This window comes from Malaclemys terrapin, chromosome 6, assembly GCF_027887155.1.
Source record: "Malaclemys terrapin pileata isolate rMalTer1 chromosome 6, rMalTer1.hap1, whole genome shotgun sequence".
Lineage (NCBI taxonomy): Eukaryota > Metazoa > Chordata > Testudines > Emydidae > Malaclemys > Malaclemys terrapin.
The window spans coordinates 107,010,632-107,029,488 of NC_071510.1; the positions used below are offsets into that span (position 1 = coordinate 107,010,632).

The 18,857-nt window shown below is 38.5% G+C and overlaps 1 protein-coding gene across 2 annotated transcripts in view; it reads left to right on the plus strand.

The window, feature by feature from the left end:
• RICTOR (RPTOR independent companion of MTOR complex 2) overlaps window positions 1-18,857 on the plus strand; it is a 182,060-nt gene that overhangs the window by 96,220 nt on the left and 66,983 nt on the right. For both annotated transcript variants that reach the window (XM_054032098.1, XM_054032099.1), the window contains 4 exons: window positions 82-251; window positions 1,170-1,237; window positions 7,399-7,466; window positions 15,034-15,116. In XM_054032098.1, the coding sequence (XP_053888073.1) occupies window positions 82-251; window positions 1,170-1,237; window positions 7,399-7,466; window positions 15,034-15,116 (389 nt within the window). The remainder of the gene's footprint in view (window positions 1-81; window positions 252-1,169; window positions 1,238-7,398; window positions 7,467-15,033; window positions 15,117-18,857) is intronic.

The following is an 18,857-nucleotide window of genomic DNA, read 5'->3' on the forward strand; positions in this document are numbered from 1 at the left end:
AGTATGGCAGTTACTATATTGGAGGCAATTTTTTCCTTTAGTTTGAGTTGTTAAATTGACATGGTTTTTCTCCTATTTTAGCACTTCAAAATCCAGAGGTGGTAGCTCTTCGGGGTGGACTAAGTACCATCTTGAAAAACGTGATTGATTGTCAATTAAGCCGAATAAATGAGGCTCTCATAACTACAGTTTTGCACCTCCTTAATCATCCAAAGACTCGACAATATGTGCGAGCAGATGTTGAATTAGAGGTAGTAATTTCACTTTCTTTTCCAGTCTTAAATATGTTATTATATTATATTATTTATTTTGAAATCCTGAAGAGTGGGTAACTTGTCACATGCAAGATGCAATACCATTTCAAAATAGGAAGAAAATGGAAGTGGACCACAGTAGCTGGTGTAATTTATTGTATAGCAATTGAGGGCTTCACTTTGAGAATGGGCTTGTCTCAAACCTGTAAACAGTTGTTCCAGCTTCTAGGAAAAGAGCTGTTTGCTCTGTATATGAGAGAAATTAATACGGTTTTGGATTTACTTTACCACTTCAAAATATGTGCTAGTGCACATTACTATATGAGCCTTCTGGTTTTGCTTCTATGGACAAGAAGAGGAATATATTTAGCTGTACAAGAATAATCTGATAAATCAGATGCTGATTTGTGTCATGAATGTTAATAGAATTGAGCATCATTGAGTTTTGAAATGAGAATTAGGCAGATACTTTGTGCTCATGGATATAGCTGTTTGTTTATTCTGGCTTGACTAATGTGTCCTTTTTGTGAACAGTGTGTAGAATTTACCGCAACTCTCACTAGTAACTGAAAGCGGTCTCTGACAAGTGGGGAAACAGTGCCATGTAGACTAATAATTTCTTCCTGAAAGTGGGGAGGGGTAAAAGCTTGTTTTGGTTATTTTGCTACTAATTAGTGACACGAATAATTAAATCATAGTATTTTACTTTTCACTTCAAATTTTATTCTGTACTCTACTATAAAAGTCCATTTTTAAGTGAAACGTATTATTTTAAAAACTTTAAATGGGTAATTAAAAGCATAAAATGCATAAATTGAACATAAATTGAAGACATGAGAGGTGGGGGTGGAGAAGGAACAAAGATCTTTAATTTGTCAAGAGAATACACTTATTTGTGTGTTTCTATCTTTTTAGCGAATTTTAGCTCCATACACAGACTTTCACTACAGGCACAATCCGGACACAGCAGAAGGGCAGCTGAAGTAAGTACTAGTAGTATTTCTTGTGTCACAGGTTGTGGTAAAGTTGCAGTATTATAACTGAACATTTTTTTCCAGTCTAAGAGATTTAAATATACTATAATTCACAAAAGAAAAAGTATAAAGATCTGTAATTAGTAATTGTTTTATGCTAACCTAGGTAAAATTAAAAGTGTGAACTGTAGCTTGTTGAGTTACGTCGAATTTAAACACCAAAAGCTAAATGGGCTATAAATGTAGTTCTCTTTAAATTATCAAAGGCATGAATTAGAAATGGAGTTATAAACCTTGTGGTGTGAAGTAGAGAGTTTTGGTGTCAAGGAACATTGGACCCCTTTCATGTCATTTCAGTAGTAGGTGAACCAGCCTTCAGGGTGAGAGTCTAGTTAGATTAGTCCAGGAGGGTATTATACTAACAATAAAAGTGAAGGGGCTAAACATAGTGCTAATGCTCAAGCATATAACCCTTAATGAAGGGACAAAAAGAGAAAAAAATTGCCTGTATATCAATGCTAGAAGCCTGAGAAATAAACAAGTTATTAAGTGCTCATTCATCAGAAGAAACTGGCATTACTGAAACCTGGTAAAAATCACATGAATAGAATGTTAAAATTTCTGCATACTCTCTCAGTTTAGGAAGGATGGAGTTTGCAGAAATGACATTCTAAACCAGGTAATGGTATCTTTGATGTAAAGTAATTGACAGCTCAGAAGCACAGGACCTGGAATGTCCTTAGATCATTTTCTAAGCAATAAAGCAAGGAGGGGGGTATTAGTAGAGGTCTATTATAGACCATCACATCAGACTAGAAAACGGGAGAAATAGTTCCATAAGCTTCTGTCTATAATATATAAACAGAGGAAAAACTTCATTATCCTGTAGGATTTTGGCCTGGAGGACATATGCTCAAGGTCTCATTCTGCCAGTAGTAAGCCATCTTTGGAGTTTATGGCCTCTCTATGCACAACACTCTGAAATATGGGGTACTTCCTTGTCCCTGATGCAGGGAGACAGACCAATAGATTTGCCTGCATACAGAGGCTAGGCCCATACCATACTAAAGTTCTTCAGAGTTTTCTGCCTCCATTCCTGGGCAGGGAGCAATATTGGGCCAGAAGTGTAATAAGAAACTTATAGGCAAGATCTGATTTTTCCCTTCTAAATTATAGATCTTTTCTAACCAAGTATTATACTTCAGGTAATTTAGTATTCAATGTCTTTTTGACATAAAACAATTGATTGCTCAACTAAAAACTAGTGGTTGCCTATGTGCCAGTAATCACAATCTGAGTACATTCGTTAGGTGGAAACAGAATACAATCCCATAATGTAACATATTTGGCACTTTAAAATGTCAGGTTTCAGAGTAGCAGCCGTGTTAGTTTGTATCTGCAAAAAGAACAGGAGTACTTGTGGCACCTTAGAGACTAACAAATTTATTAGAGCATAAGCATTCGTGGGCTACAACCCACTTCTTCAGATGCATATGTCTCTAAGGTGCCTCAAGTACTCCTGTTCTTTTTAAAATGTCAATTTCCCAAAGCTGAAAAATTACAGCAAAATTGATTTGAAGGAAAAAATTTAATTGGGAATTGTTTAATAATGTTTGCTAGATAACTGATGTTTTGAGGGTTGTTGGAAGTGAAAATAGTGATAAAAATGCAGTATATAAACATAGAAGAAAGTTGCCAGCAATAAATTACGAAATGTAGACAATTTGAAAACTGAAGCTTAAGTAATGAGTGAACCTATATAGCTGGTAGAATTAAAGAAAATTAGAATTTTAAAATTTTATTAAATTCAGGAAAAGAATAAATCCTAGTAATGACATAGGTTCATTTTTACATGGAGAAGGTAGAATTTTCAGTTACTGAAAAAGCAAGAGTCAATAAATATTTCTGACTGTATTTGGAAAGAAGTTGGATGATGATTTCATATACACCTCTACCCCGATATAACGCGGCCCAATATAACATGAATTTGGATATAACGCAGTAAAGCAGCGCTTTGGGGGGGCGGGGCTGCGCACTCCAGCGGATCAAAGCAAGTTCGATATAACGCGGTTTCACCTATAACACAATAAGATATTTTTGGCTCCCGAGGACAGCGTTCTATCGGTGTAAAGGTGTATTATTAATAAAGTCATAGTTTGTATTGAGCAGTAAGTTGTTAAATAACACCAATTCAAGTAAAACACTGTTAAATCTGCAAGACCATTTAACTTGCACCCTAGAGTTTTAAAAAAAAAAAATTGTCCAAGGGGTTCTCTGAACCACGGATGTTGAGGTTTTATTTTTTAAATAATTCTCGGAAAACTGAGGAAGTTCAACAGGACTGAGGAGGGAAAAAAACTAATGTTGTGCTCATATTTCAAAAATGGTTAACCTGGGCAACTATTGGCCTGTTAGCGTGACATTAATCCAGAACAGAATAATGGAATTACTGATATGGGATGCAATCAGTAAAGAATTAAGAGATTGAAGGATAACTAATACCAGTCAACATGTTTTTTTGGAAATAGATCTTGTCAAACTTGGTATTGTTTTGTGGTGAGATTACAGGTTTGGTTGATAGAAGCTGACAATATATTTATTTATTTATTTATTTATAACATTTGAACCAGTACTGAACAATATTCTGATTACAAAATTAATGCTATATAAAATCAATAGAACTTATATTAGCGGAAATAAAAACTGGCTAATATGCAGATCTCAAAGTAATTATTAATGGGGAATCATAATCAGATGTGCGTGTTTCTGGTGTGGTCCCATAAGGCTCTGTTCTTGGCTCATGGAAGAAAATGTAAAATTGCTGGTAAAATGTGCATATGACACAGACTGGGTAAGTAATGAGAACAGGTAATTTGGTAAAATGGGCTCATTAAAACAACATGCCTTTAAATGTCTAATGCAGAGACATACATCTAGGAACAAAATATAGAGTTCACGTTTATTTAAAGGATTGTGAACTGCATCCTAGAAAGCAAAGTCTCTGAAAAGGACGTAGAGGTCATGATGCATAAGTAACTGAATATATGTTGTCAGCACAATTATGTGGCTAAGAAGGCTAATGAAATCCTTGGCTGTGCAAACACAGAAATATCACATAGCAATATAATATGGAACTAGCATCACTTTGTATACCGCATATGTGAGGCTATTATTGGAATCCTAAGGGCAGTTCTGGTGTCCATAGTTAAGATGTTGGAAAAATTGGAAAGGGTTAAAAAAGAGCTACGAATCATTTGAAGTATGGAAAACCTGCCTTACAGTAAGAGACAAGCTAAAGAGATTGAGCTTATGAGAGAAATTGGAAGTAACTTCCTCATGGTCTAGAAATAATTGTATGGGCAGAGTATAACTGAGAGTAAAGGGGTCTTTAATATAATATAGTCAAATCAAGTTCCCGTGGCTGGATGTTGAAGCTAGACACGTTCAAATTAGAAACAAAGTGCACATTTTTACCAGTGAGCTTCATTACTCACTGTATCATTTTACCAGGGCTGTCATAATCTCCTCACTTAATTTTTAAAAATCAAAATTGGATGGCTTTCTGATAGATCCTCTAGCTCAGTCAGATATTGTAGGTTTGATGCAGGAATTACTGTGTAAAATTATGTGATATGCATTATGTAGGTCAGACTATAGACCCCTCGTGGCCTTAAAAATCTATGGGTATGATTGTGTGTTATACTGCCAGAAAGTTAGAGGGGGGACAGCCCATGTTAGATGGGATGTTAGTAGCTTTATGATGCCTTTTGTGCCTTCCTGATTCTGGGCTGTTCTGGAGGTTGGAGTGGCCCTAGCATAATTTTAGTCAGTGCTGCCCAAAATATTCACAGTGCTGTGCACTAAGGGTGGGATCCACAAAAGGTACCTTACACCCTGTATGTTGGGCCTCCCGAGAGATTGTGTATAAGGCTGCTATGGCAACATTACGTAGTCTATGTGCTCGGGGAATTCTGTCCCAGACAGCGAAATGGTTTTTATGCTGCTACAGCTGTGTACCAGGGTTGATCTATGGGAAAGAATCCCTTTCTGTGAATTCTGTGAATCCGCATAGTTCTTGGTGTAGTTGACTGGGGAATATTTATAACTTTTACTATTACAATAACTTCTCTTGGCTTGATGTTCAAAAATGTCGAGATGTATCCTTCTGAAAAAGTTATGCCAACTGGAAAAAAAAAATCTACTATCCAAATGCTTATAAAGTTATGTGACTTCTTTATAAAATTATTGTGGGATTTTATTTAGGTCTATAGTGGTAGTGGTCTAAATCAGAACTTGTATCTTCTCAGAAATAAAATTTTCAACAGAAAAGGCCTGAATGTTTGATCTTAGGGGTTGTTACCCATCACAATAGTATCAAAGTTCATTGTTAACCATAGTAAAGAATTTGACAAATAATGATGACACTTCTGTATGAATCACTTTTTCTAAATATTTTTAAAACCTGATTTTTTTATCCCCTCCACTATCTTTAAAATTAAAAGAAATCTTGTTTATAATTGGCTTTTTCATTTTTAGATTAGAGAATCATTCCATGGCTAAAAGAACAGGAGTACTTGTGGCACCTTAGACTAACAAATTTATTAGAGCATAGGCTTTCGTGGGCTACTGCCCACTTCTTCGGATGCATAGAAAGCTTATGCTCTAATAAATTTGTTAGTTTCTAAGGTGCCACAAGTACTCCTGTTCTTTTTGCGGATACAGACTAACACGGCTGCTACTCTGATTCCATGGCTAGTAAAGTAACTCATTAGGGAGACTGGGTTCTTTAACTTTGCAAGAAAAAAGTCATGGAATTAAAACTCTGATTCTATAATCTTTATATTATAAATATGGAACCTGATGTGGTGGGTTGAATCACAGAAACCCCCTTGGGAGCTGCCACCTAATGTACCAAGACTACCCCTGCTCCTGTTTTCCCTGCCAGCTCAGGACTCCAGCACCCTGGCTTGCTGAGCCAGACACTCCCGTCTGCTCCAACACAGACCCAGGGTCTGAATTCCTTGCCCCAAAGCTGCAGGTTTACCTGAAAACAGCTCACAGAAGTGTGCTTGTGTTTAGCACTCAGATGTCCAACTCCCAATGGGGTCTAAACCCAAATAAATCCGTTTTACCGTGTATAAAGCTTATATAGGGTAAACTCATAAATTGTTCGCCCTCTATAACACTGATAGAGAGAGATGCACAGTTGTTTGCTCCCCCAGGTATTAATACATACTCTGAGTTAATTACTAAATAAAAAGTAATTTTATTAAATACAGAAAGTAGGATTCAAGTGGTTCCAAGTAGTAACAGATAGAACAAAGTAAGTTACCAAGCAAAATAAAATAAAATGCGCAAATCTGTCTAATCAAACTAAATACAGATAATCTCACCCTTAGAGATGCTTCAGTAAGTTTTTCCCTCAGACTGGACACCTTCCAGGCCTGGGCACAATTCTTTCTCCTGGTTCAGCTCTTGTTCCAGCTTAGGTGGCAGCTAGGGAATTCTTCATGATGGCTTTTCTCTCCCTCTCCCCCCCCCCCCCCCTTTATATATCTTTTGCATAAGGCGGGAACCCTTTGTCCCTCTGGTTTTCCCCCCCACCCTCCTCGCTGGAAAAGCACCAGGTTAAAGATGGATTCCAGTTCAGGTGACATGATCACATGTCACTGCAAGACTTCATTGCCCACTTGCCAGCACACACACATACAGGAAGACTCACAGGTAAAACACAGCCATCTGCAGACAATTGTCCTGGTTAGTGGGAGTCATCAAGATTCCAAACCACCATTAATGGCCCATACTTTGCATAATTACAATAGGCCCTCAGTTATATTTTATATTTCTAGATTTAGATACAAGAGTGGTACATTTATACAAATAGGATGATCACACTCAGTAGATTATAAGCTTTGTAATGATACCTTACAAGAGACCTTTTGCATGAAGCATATTCCAGTTCCATTATATTCACTTATCATGTTTTTATAAAACCATATAGACTGCACAACGTCACACCTGAATTTTTTTATCTTGTGTCTCATTCCCCATCAAAAAGCCTCTAACAATTGTACTCTTGTTTGAAGTGGCTAGTAAACAAAGTAGCACTCTAGGTTTAACAGTAATGTAATGGTGGTATATCTGTCTGGCATTTGTTGTTTTTATAACAGAGAGGACAGAGAAGCACGCTTCCTAGCTAGCAAAATGGGAATAGTGGCAGCTTTTCGATCATGGGCAGGTAAGTGGTTTATTTTTTCCCTCTCTTCCTCCCCCACCCCCTTAATCCACCCTGCCCCCCATTTGTGTGTTGAAAAGGGAGTTTAAAGAGTGAGAGAATGGCTCATTTAAGTACAGAATCTGTTCCTATGAGTCTACTTTGTATGTCTTCATCAGTACCTTGTCTGCAATTATATTAATGTGTTTTGATGTGTCAAATCAGATGGGATTCCACTATGTGGTGTGCTCTGATTGTCATTCCTGATCAAGAGATGCACCTCTTGTTGCAAATTTGGGAATTCCATATCCGATATCTAGTTACTTTAGCAGTGTTTCCTGATACTCGGTGGGTGGGGCTGATGATCACCATAGTCTAAAGTTTTATCTACACTTGAGATCTGCCCTACTCACTATCCAGTGCAAATAATGCCACTGTTTGTCTTCATTAAGAGTTTGCATCAGTATAGCCTCACCAATGACTGGCCACTGATTGCTGTAATTGGGGCAAATCCTTCAAAAACCTTAGGTGATGTCTACATTGGGGCTTTGCCCCAATTACAGCAATCAGTAGCCAGTCATTGGTGAGGCTACACTGGTGCAAACTCTTAATGCAGACGGATGATTGATTAGAAACCTCTAACAAGCCATTTCCATGGTTGCCTCTTGTACAACCTCCCTCACCCATGCACTGGAAGCTAAGCTTAAAAACCTGAAAGGCCCTTCATAAGATTGAAAGAACAGTGGGCTTGGAATATGCCACTTCCCTTGACATTTTCTTTATTATTTGTCCCTTTTTCTGCCCCTTTGCCCCCCCCCCAATTCATTTAGTTTTTAAGATGTATTTGTAAAGGATTTTAAAAAAGGGGTTGTGCCATCTTTTGCTGGTTTCATACATAAAGGTGGCTTTAGATGTTTTAAAACAAATAAAAAGCTAACTTTTTCCCTACTTGTGTTTTTTACCTTTATAAATATCAGGAATGTAGAATTGGGAGGGGTCAGAAGTGCATATTGTGAGCTGTGGTATTGAGGGTGTTTGGATAAAACCTTTCTTCTATCAAAAAAAATTAGTTATTGAAGTCAAGTCTTTGAAGTATTTACAGAAATAAATACATTTAATTTTTAAAGTTTGTCTAAAAATCCCTTCCCTTCTCTCTTGCTTAACTTTCACTTTTAGCTTTTGTGATGTCACCATTTCAGGAGTTTTCTAGTCACCCATAGTCTTCCAGTCTCAAATGGAAAATACCTTTTTAAAACATAACCTTCAGGCTTTTTTGTACATCAAAGAATTGAAAAGTTTTTGTTCATTGGAGGTTACATTTATGACAGAGCGTGCATATTTTTTGGTAGTCATTGACTTGTCCTGTTGGGCTGTTCCATGCCTAATTCCTCTGTTAGGTTCTTATAATACAGTGATAACTTAAGGGTGCTTCCACTTTCCAATATGATAAACATATCCTTTGATAGTGTATTCTTCTTCAAGTTATGTCCACATAGGTGCTTCACTTCAAATGCCTCTTGAGCCCTTAACTGGAGATTTTCCAATAGCAGTGTCCATTTGGCCTGCTCGTGTATGGCTATATAGGACTGCATGGGTGAATTGCCCTCAAGTTCTTCTCAACTGTCTCAGCCTGAGACTGAGGCCTAGCTTGTCCGCCTTGAGCATGCTTCAGCTAACTGTTTATAGTTTAGTATTAAGTGGTAGTTTGTTAGGTAATTTAGTAGATGCATAATGAGAGGATTAACTTTATTTTGCTTCCTCCCTCTGGAGAGCCTTACTCTCCTGGCAGGGCATGCCCAGCTCTCTAGGATTCAAAAGTTGCCTCTGTTGTCAGAAGGTTAGTGACAACCCCTCTAAATGTGTTTGCTACCTGGGACAGTAACGCATATCCCGGATGTGTAACTTCTGCCTGGCCCTTAAATCTAGAGCAAGGAAGAACCAGGAGACCAGGTTGAGGCTGCTGATGATGAAGCACTCCCTTTTATCTGCTTCAGAATCAGGTTAGGAGACCCTCCCCGAACATCTGTGTCTAGGCAGATGCAGCACCCAATTGACTTTGGTGCAGATCTCCCCTAAGAAAGGGAAATAATATATGGAGATATCCCATCTCCTAGAACTGGAAAGGACCCTGAAAGGTCATCAAGTCCAGCCTCCTGCCTTCACTAGCAGGACTAAGTACTGATTTTGCCCCAGATCCCTAAGTGGCCCTCTCAAGGATTGAACTCTCAATCCTGGGTTTAGCAGGCCAATGCTTAAACTACTGAGCTATTCCTCCCCCCGAAGACTCTTGAGACCCCAGTGATGGTTCCCAGAAGAGGAGCTCTGGCTCTCATCATAAGGAGGCTGCTCCCAAAAACCTTGGTCCTCCTGGTAAGTCCATGCTATCAGAAGCCTCGACCTCTTGATTCAGTGCCTTAGAGTCGAAAGACTCCTTCTCCGGTACTAGCAAGTCCCTGAGCTCTAAGGGGAAACAGTGCTCTGACAGAACCGCAGTACCATCTACAAAGTACAAGGAGGGCAAGGACAAGCACTCCTCCAGACTGGTACCATCAAGTACATCTCTGTCATTGATACCTCCCCAATTAGAACCCTCGGTACCATGCAAACCAAAGCATCAGACATAATTGAATCCTATCTGTTACGCTTTAAATTTATGATACTCTGCTTCAACTGCCAAGCATGTTACCACATCAGCTCCACGTGGTACCACAGGAATTTAGATACCCAAAAGACTTAACAGTGGCAGATGAACAAGAATCTCCACTGCTCATGGATACAGAATGCCTCTCAGTACTGAGACCCTGGTCTCTATCTGGACTGCTGTCGGTCTCTGGTACTGCCAGGCTCTCCACCCTTTTCTGTTGGTGCACCCATACCCATTGGAGGATATCAAGAAGGTGCGGGAGACCTCTCTTCAGTCTCTTCCATGTCACTGCAGGGTTCTCATACCCATCCATATGGAAACCAGTTCTTTGACACACATAGGGAAGACCTTTGGTGCACAACACCAAAGGTGGTGGCACCAACCCTGGATGCCACCCCCTCTCCTATATGGGCCCCCACCATGGCCATACCAGGATCCCTGGGCTGCATGCCAACAGCAATTTGCCAGACCACCAGCTCCAATGAATTGGGAGGCTAGAGATGCTCAGTCGTCTCAGTTGGGACCCCAACACAAGGAGATGTTTGAGGGAAAGGAGGCTAGGGCAGATAAAGAAGCCATCCCTCAAACTTCTATCTCATCTTCTCCAGCTGATGTGATCATGCCTCCACCACTATCCGTGACCAGTAATTTCCAGCAGGTTCAAGACCTTATAAAGAGGGTAGCTGATGAACTTAAAATACCACTCGAGGAAATCAAGGATTTGCAGTACAAATTGCTTGACATTTTACAATCAGCAACACCCACTGGAGTGATGTTACTCTGTAATGAGGCACTCCTGGACCCAGCAAAAACTGTTTGGGAACATCTGCAACTGTTCTACCAACTTGCAAATGGGTGGATACAAAAATATTATTTCCCCTCCAAGAACTCTGATCGCTTACGTTCGTCGGGAGGTGATTTTAGGCTTCCCATACTGTGACGACTTGTTCAAGGGCTGATTTTACAAAGCAGTACTGTCATCCACTCAGATGGTCCTTTCTTTTTTTTGAGGAACTGGGTCTTGAGCTCAGTGTAAGAAAATCCACATTAACCCCCAAATAGAGAACTCTGTTCATAGGGACGTACTTGGATTTGTTGACAGCCAGGGCCTACCTTCCCATGGACAGATTCATAACTTTTTCAGATCTAGTCAGGACCATTCTCAGGGAATCCTCTAACATAAGTAAGGAATTGTCTACAGCTCTTAGGTTGTATGGCAGTTTACACCTTCATGACTGGTCATGGCAAGACTATGCTTCCATTGTTTCCAGGGCTGGCTCAGAATGGTCTGTTCACCAAACAGAGACCGTTTGTACAAGCGAGTTTGGACAATGCTTCCCCTTCATGTAAAGAATTCCCTAGACTTGTGGAAAAATCAACTCGTCAGTGCAGGTGTTCCTTTCATTTGCCCAATTACAATGTCTGTACAGCTCAGGGCAGATGGTCACATCAGGAAACCTCCACATTAACCTGGTGGAACTCAAGGTACTCAGGAACGTTGCTTTCATGTCCTGTCTGTCATCAGGGCAAATCAATCAGGATCATGATGGACAATGTGGCCTACATATTCTGTATTAACACTGTGCACTCGAAGCTGCAAAATTGTGGAACTGGTGTGTAGCCCATCAGAGCCAAATTTCCACTCTCTGTGGTGGTCAGAACACCCCACCTGATACTCTCAACAGGCATTTCTCCAGAACTAGGAATGGGAGCTGGACTCTCAAATTCTCTATGGTATAATCCAAAGTTGTGAACTTCCAGAGATGGACCTCTTTGCTACCTCCAGGAACAGGAAGTGTTGTCTGTTCTGCTCAAAAGAAGATCTAGGCCATTACTCTCTTGGAAACACGTTTCTCCTCCCTTGGACAAAGGGACTATTCTATGCGCTTCCTCCAACATTGTTAATATTGAAAGCTATGAGCAAGATCGGCCAGGACAAATCCAGGGTATCCTTGTAGTACCAATCTGGCCAAGACAAACTTGGTATCCTTACCTGCTTCACGTATGCATGCATGTGGTGATCAAGCTCCCAATCATTCCTTATCTTCTCTCTCAAGACACAGGCCACTTAATTCACCCCAGCCTAGGGGTCCTCTTCTTCAGGGCATGGTTCCTCAGTGGTTCACGGTGTTAGAATCTACCTGCTCTATAGTAGTACAACAAGTGTTGTTGAACAGTAGAAGGGTGTCAACCCAAATTACTTACCTGTAGAAGTGGAAGAGATTCAGCCATTGGTGCCAGCGCCACTGACCTGTGTCTGAATCCTTGTCACTCTCCGCTATCCTGGATTACCTGTTGGACCTAAAGAAATCAGGGTCATCAGTTAGCTCAATTAAGGTTCTCTTGGCTGCAATATTGGCTTTTCATTCTGCAATAGAAGGGTTTTCTGTATTTGCCCACTGTTGCCTTGTCTTCATGGTGTTTTAAGAGTTTGTGGAACCTCTACCCCTAAGTTAAGGACCACACTCCAACTTGGGACTTCAACCTCATACTTAGATATCTCGTAAGATCTCCATTCGAAGAAAGGGCAACCTGTTCTTTGCTTCACTTATCCGTGAAGATGGCCATCTTTTAGTAGCTATTATGTTGGCTTTACAGTGTTCTTCAAGGACACTCTTTATGCCCACACCCTAAATTCTTACCTAAGGTATTATCGGACTTTCATCTTAACCAGTTCAGTCATCTACCAGTGTTTTTTCCAAAACCACATAAGTCTAAATAGGAGATGTCTTTACATACCTTAGATGTTAGATGGGCATTGGCCTTCTATCTAGATAGGACCAAGCAATTTTGGAAGTTATTTAGATTGTTTCCCTCACAAATAAATGCAAGGAGTCCACCATCTCTGCCCAGAGACTATCGAGGTGGATCTCTGGGTGTATTGTCACTTGTTACGATGCAGCTGATGCTCACACCCTCTCCCAAAGGATTATAGCACATTCTATCAGATCATAAGCAATATGCCTGGCATCACTCAAGAATGTTGCAGTATCTGAGATGTGTAAGGCCACTGTGTGGTCTTCAGTAAATATATTTCCTAAGCACTATGCCTTGATCCATTCTTCCAGTTCAGATACAACTCTTGGTAATGCAGTCCTATCCAGTTCTGGACTCAATTTCAAAGCTCCCTCCTCCCTGTAGGGATACTACTCGAGAGTCATCTGAAGTGAAGGCCTCAAAGGAACACTACCCAAAGAAGAAGAGGTTATTCATCCTGTGCAGTAACCATGTTTCTTTGAAATGAGGCCCTTTGGGTGCTCCACTACCCACCCTCCTTCCCCTGTGCTTCAGACTGTTCTCGGTGGGACATTCAAATGGAGAAGGAACTGAAGGTGGTTCACCTCTACAGCCCTATATAGCCTTTGCGTGTGGTACGAGGATGTGTAGGACATATGTGCAGGCTGAACGGATACTGCTAATGGAAAATCTCCCATCAAGAGCTCAAGAGGCACATGCAGACCTGAAGTGGAGCACCCATAGGGGAGCACATCTTCAAGAACACAGTTACTGTACAGGGTAACTTTTTATTGTTGGTTTATTTGTATTAGGTAGTACAAATATTACCTATAGGAGCTCCAGTAATAGACCATAAACTCATAGGCACTGTACAGACACCTAATAAGAATGCAGTCGCTGCTCCAAAGACAAGTGGATACAGACAGATGGATAACAACAAGGAAACAATGAGCCAATACAATCTAGCATGATAGGTTCAGTGGTCACAGTTCACTAGCTACCTCGCCGTTGTCAAGTTTTTTTTTGTAGGCATCGTGACAAACAGTTTTATGAAGGGATTTGAAGGATAAAGACACGGCTTTGTGGATGTTTACAAGAGCTCTTCCCAAGCGTCAGGGGCAGTAGGGAAGAAAGCACAAAAGTTCTTGTTTGAAAGTTTAACAAGTGGGCAATGAAGGCTGGCATCATTGGTTGAGCAGAGGCAGGAAAATTCTCAATAGTATATGAGAAAAGGAGGATAACATGGGAATAGGCTGTGAAGGTCTTCAGAGTGAAAATAAGTACTGGTAAAAGATGAGCTAGGAAATTATATTTGCAGCCGCATTTTGAATGGACATTAACGGGGCAAGATTACATTTAAAGCAAGTAAAGTTAGGCCAAAGGTCAGGGAGTTCATTAAGATTACGGTGCAATTTTACATCAGAAAGGTGAAGCCCTCTTAATACTGAAATATTTAAGCATGTAAATTTTACATAAGGAAAACTACAACAATCTATATAGGTTTTGTCATACTGCTGAAGGTAAATTTTTTAAACCGAGAGGAGAGAAAATCCTTTGATATATCCTTTCTTACTGTTTCTCCCACTTTGTCTCCCCATTTTTCCCTCTTGTTTGCTATCATGGTCCCCTGCTCTCTAGAAGTGCTGTAGTGGTTTGATTTACATGCCTCGCATTTTGTATAACTTAAAAACAAATTAATTGAGAGGGAATGTCTGGGATAAGATAGCAAAACACTTGTCTTCAGAATAACTAACTTGTAGAAAGGAAAAGAGAAATCAGAAAAACAAGTACAAAAATAAAGTTTGACAACCTCATTTTCTTTGCTTTGTATTGCCTTTCCTTCATTTAAAATTAATTTACAGCTAAAGCTCAGGCTTATTGCTTGCAAACAAATTGAAATTTCTGTGTACAGGAGGCAGAGCAATCAGGATTACATTTTAATTTAATAATTACCCAATTATCAGAGTCAGAATACAAGGAGCTGCATAGGGACCATAATTATTGAGAAATAACTAGTGAATATGCAAAGTGCACCTGGTCTGTTGCTGGGGATTGGATAACTAGAGGGAAAACTGCAGTTATGATTTTGTAATTGCGTATAATCCTATGAGACAATTGTTTAGTTATAATTTTTATTAGTATTTCGAACAGTGGTTTTTAAAGCATTTGTTTTGATTATGAGACACTAATTATACATTTTGTGTTTTCTAGGTATTATCAGTTTATGCAAGCCAGGCAACTCTGGGATCCAGTCTCTTATTGGGGTACTTTGTATACCAAATATGGAAATACGGGTAGGCAATAAATCAGATAATTACAGAGGGGAATGGTATTCTAAAACTGTGTGCACTTCTAGGAGGTACTTTGTGTGTGCTTCTTGTGTATTTTTAACACTTAATTTTAACATTAATGGTAGGAAGATTGGTCGAGTGATTAGGTTGCTAGCTTAGGATCTTGGGTAGATCACTTAGCCTCTCTGTATCTCAATTTCCCTTCTGTAAAATGAAGATAATAGCAGTATCCTGCTTCACAAGAGTGTTGTGGGGATAAATACATGAAAGATCATGTGGCAGTCGTATACTACAGTAAACGGGGCCTTATAAAGAGACTTGGAAGGATTAGATTTTTATTTGTAAATGTCGGTAAACCGATTTTTACTATATGCATATGCCATCCAAAAATATTACATCAATGTTAAAATTTACAGGTAGGCAAAGTAAGAAAAATGCTGCTTGAAAACGTATTAGAGTTTTATTTAAGGATATTTACTTTGCATATTTTGACATGTGATGTTCACAGTTTGTGTTTTAAGTGTTAAAAAGCTTTAACTTTTTGAATCTCAGTGTTTCTCATTAATGATTCAGACCTCCCATGAATTCCCACCACTGTGAAAATTAAAATTTCTGAAAGAGAAAAAAAATCTTAAAACCCATAATTTCATGCAATGGTGAAAATTTACATTGGTAAAGATCTAAAACAAGCTTAAAAATAAATATTGATATCAGTTGAAATTATAAAATATAAAAATTGAATTCTGCCAAGTTTTCTTTAAAATACCTGAGAGATAGTAAATAGAAGAGTGACATAAGTTTTTATTTGCACTACTATATGTTACTCCTATGTATATCAAGACTCCATTATATGGACTTACACTGTTATTAATTAGAGCTGAAAAGAACTTTCTTTCTGAGATTGAGATAATTTTTGACACAGGAAGTGTCCATGATCCTGGCAAGAATGAGAAAGAAGCCAAAGTGCATAGCCTCCAGTGAAAGTTTAAAAAAAAAAAAAATGCAATTGATCACTCATGTCTCTGTGTGAAGTAGGAAAAAACATGTAGTTGGAGACTGACTAAACACTAGAAAACGTATACATGGAGACAATCCTTTATTGACAGGGAGATGAACTAGTTGATCTAAGTGTTTTTCATATTTAACTTTTCATTTTATTACTTTGTCAACACAGAAATATTATTTTATTGTCTTTAATACATAATACTACATTAATTTTACTTTTGAATTTATTTGTGTATCATTTAGTAGCTATATTTTAGACGCACTGCAAGGCTTGTACATTACTTGCTAATTAAGAATGTTGTGGCAACTCATAAATTCCCCTCTTTTGTCATTTAAATAGCACTGTAATGTCTTTTTGTATTGTGTTACGTATAATGTAATATAACAGTTAAGACAGTAATTTTCTACTTTATTTTAGCCAAATTTTGATACAGCTAGAATCAGGTTTTTTTTTTTTTTTTTTTTTTTGAAAAAGCTACAGATGGATACCACATGACTCTCACCTTGAAGTTTCCTGTGAGAAAGATGGCTGCCTAGTCCTAGACCTCTTGTCACCCCATATATTAATTTAATTATTACTTTTCTAGCAAATTTGACTAAGTTTCTGTCATAAAAGTCTAAATTCCCTGGATAAACTTCAGACTGTTGAACTTGGATTCCAGTGGAAAAAATGAGAGGCAACCAAAGACCTAAGCCTGAATCACCTAAAGAGCTGGGGGGAGAGAGGCCACAGCAGAACCTACCTCAGGATATCATGGCACTGAAGAAATTCCTCCTTACCAAGTGGATTCAATCTCAAAAGATATTCGGGGCCTCTCTCAAGAAGTATGTGATGTAAAATTGAGAATGGGTTACTTGGAAAATGAGCCACAAAAGGCTGCCATTGAAATGAGTAAAATTAAAGAAAAAACTGCCTCCTTAAAACTTAGAGTAAACAAATTGGAAGAAAAACAGGATTACTTGGAAAACGGATCTCAAAGAAACAACCTTCACATCTTGGGTATTGCTGCAGGTCTAGAGGATAAGAATATTATCCGCTTTCTCCAGAAGCTGCTCCCTGACACATTTAAATTGGACTCCTTATTGCCTCACCCTCCCCCCATATATTTAAAGATCTCATTGAATTCCTGATGCTAGAAAGTTGGAATCTGACAAGCCCAGACTTATCTTCAAGTTGCTGAAGTTCAATGATAAAGTAATGTTAATGAATGCTGCCAGAAAAGCCAAAACCCTTATGTTCAAAGGGCACAACATTTCTTTGTCCTGACTTCTCAGCTGAGCTTAACAAAAAGAGGACTGCATTCAGTGACATAAAGCAAATCCTAGGGAACCAATGTCATATGGGAGTTGATGTGCATCTGCTTTCACTATGGATTTAGCAAGCTTTACAAGATTTTGCAAAACCTTCTGCAAAATTTGTAAGATGCTTAACATTGCAGCCAGATTTTACCAACAATAACGTAATGGTTCACCATAAAGAGCATACTTCCACATGGTGAAAATTCTGTTTTTCTTATGTATCCTTGTAGATATGCTATAATAATAATCGCCTATATAATCTAGCAGTTAGGCTGAACTCTTCAGTTTACCCACTTTGGAGCTGAGTACAAACAACATTGCAATGCATGGAGTAACAGTTTAACACTAAGCTGGGGTATATAGCACCATGTACTCAAGGAAGTATTACCAACCCCAGTCATCACAACTTGCACTGCTAGACAGTCTCTTCACTAGTTCTTCCTCTGATAGATCATGTTATGTTAACCACAAGTCCTTTGGAGCAGTCAATATTCCTGACATGTAAAGTACATCATAACCTAAACCCTAAATAACACTAGTTACTCAGTTTGTGCAGGGCATTTACATATTATGAATATGAATATTGTATTTTCTTATTCAGATTAGTTGTCCTAATTAGTATTTCATTGACCAAATCAGTTGTGAATTTATATGTGGTGACTCTATGTATGTATATGCATATATATATTATACATGTTCTTAGAAAATGTGTTTGCATTTAGTGATGTTTAGAATATTATTAGATAATATGGGAGGGGCGGAGAGAATGAAACAGATGCCCTCAGCGATCTGAACATGCCCACACTGGCTTATTTTAAGTGTTTTCCCCTGCTCCTGTTACAAATATACTTTGAAATACAACTATATTTATTCTTTGGATATTTAACTATAGATCTTTTTGTATACTTGACACCTTAGGGGCCAAATTGAAGGCATAAATTCATTGAAAACTAACCAGTTATCTAACGTATATAAATACACACCATATTTTAGAGATGTGGTTTAACAATATTAACTAGAAATACATATCTTTACAATAAAGTTATATATCTTAATATATCTTTTAAAACTTTCCATGAATTTTCTTAGGGTATGATCCCGGAACATGAGGGAACTCAATAAACCTTCCAAAATAATTAAAAAATCTTGAGACACCTCAGATTTTAAAATAAATGCCAAGTAGCTTTATTGCAGGAAATTAATCTAGCAGAAATAGATGCCAACAGAATCAAGAAGGTGTAGCATATCCTTCATCATTGAATTCTAAGAGCAGAAGCACATCCATCTTAGTTTATACACTGTTGGTCTGATCCCGAGGGAAGATGATCCTTCTTGAAGGATAATCCTTGTTTTGACTCAAAAAGGTTAATTCTAGGAAGCTGTTACAATCCAAGTGGAGGTCATTCTAAATGTTTCAAAGACACTGCCAATAATAATATA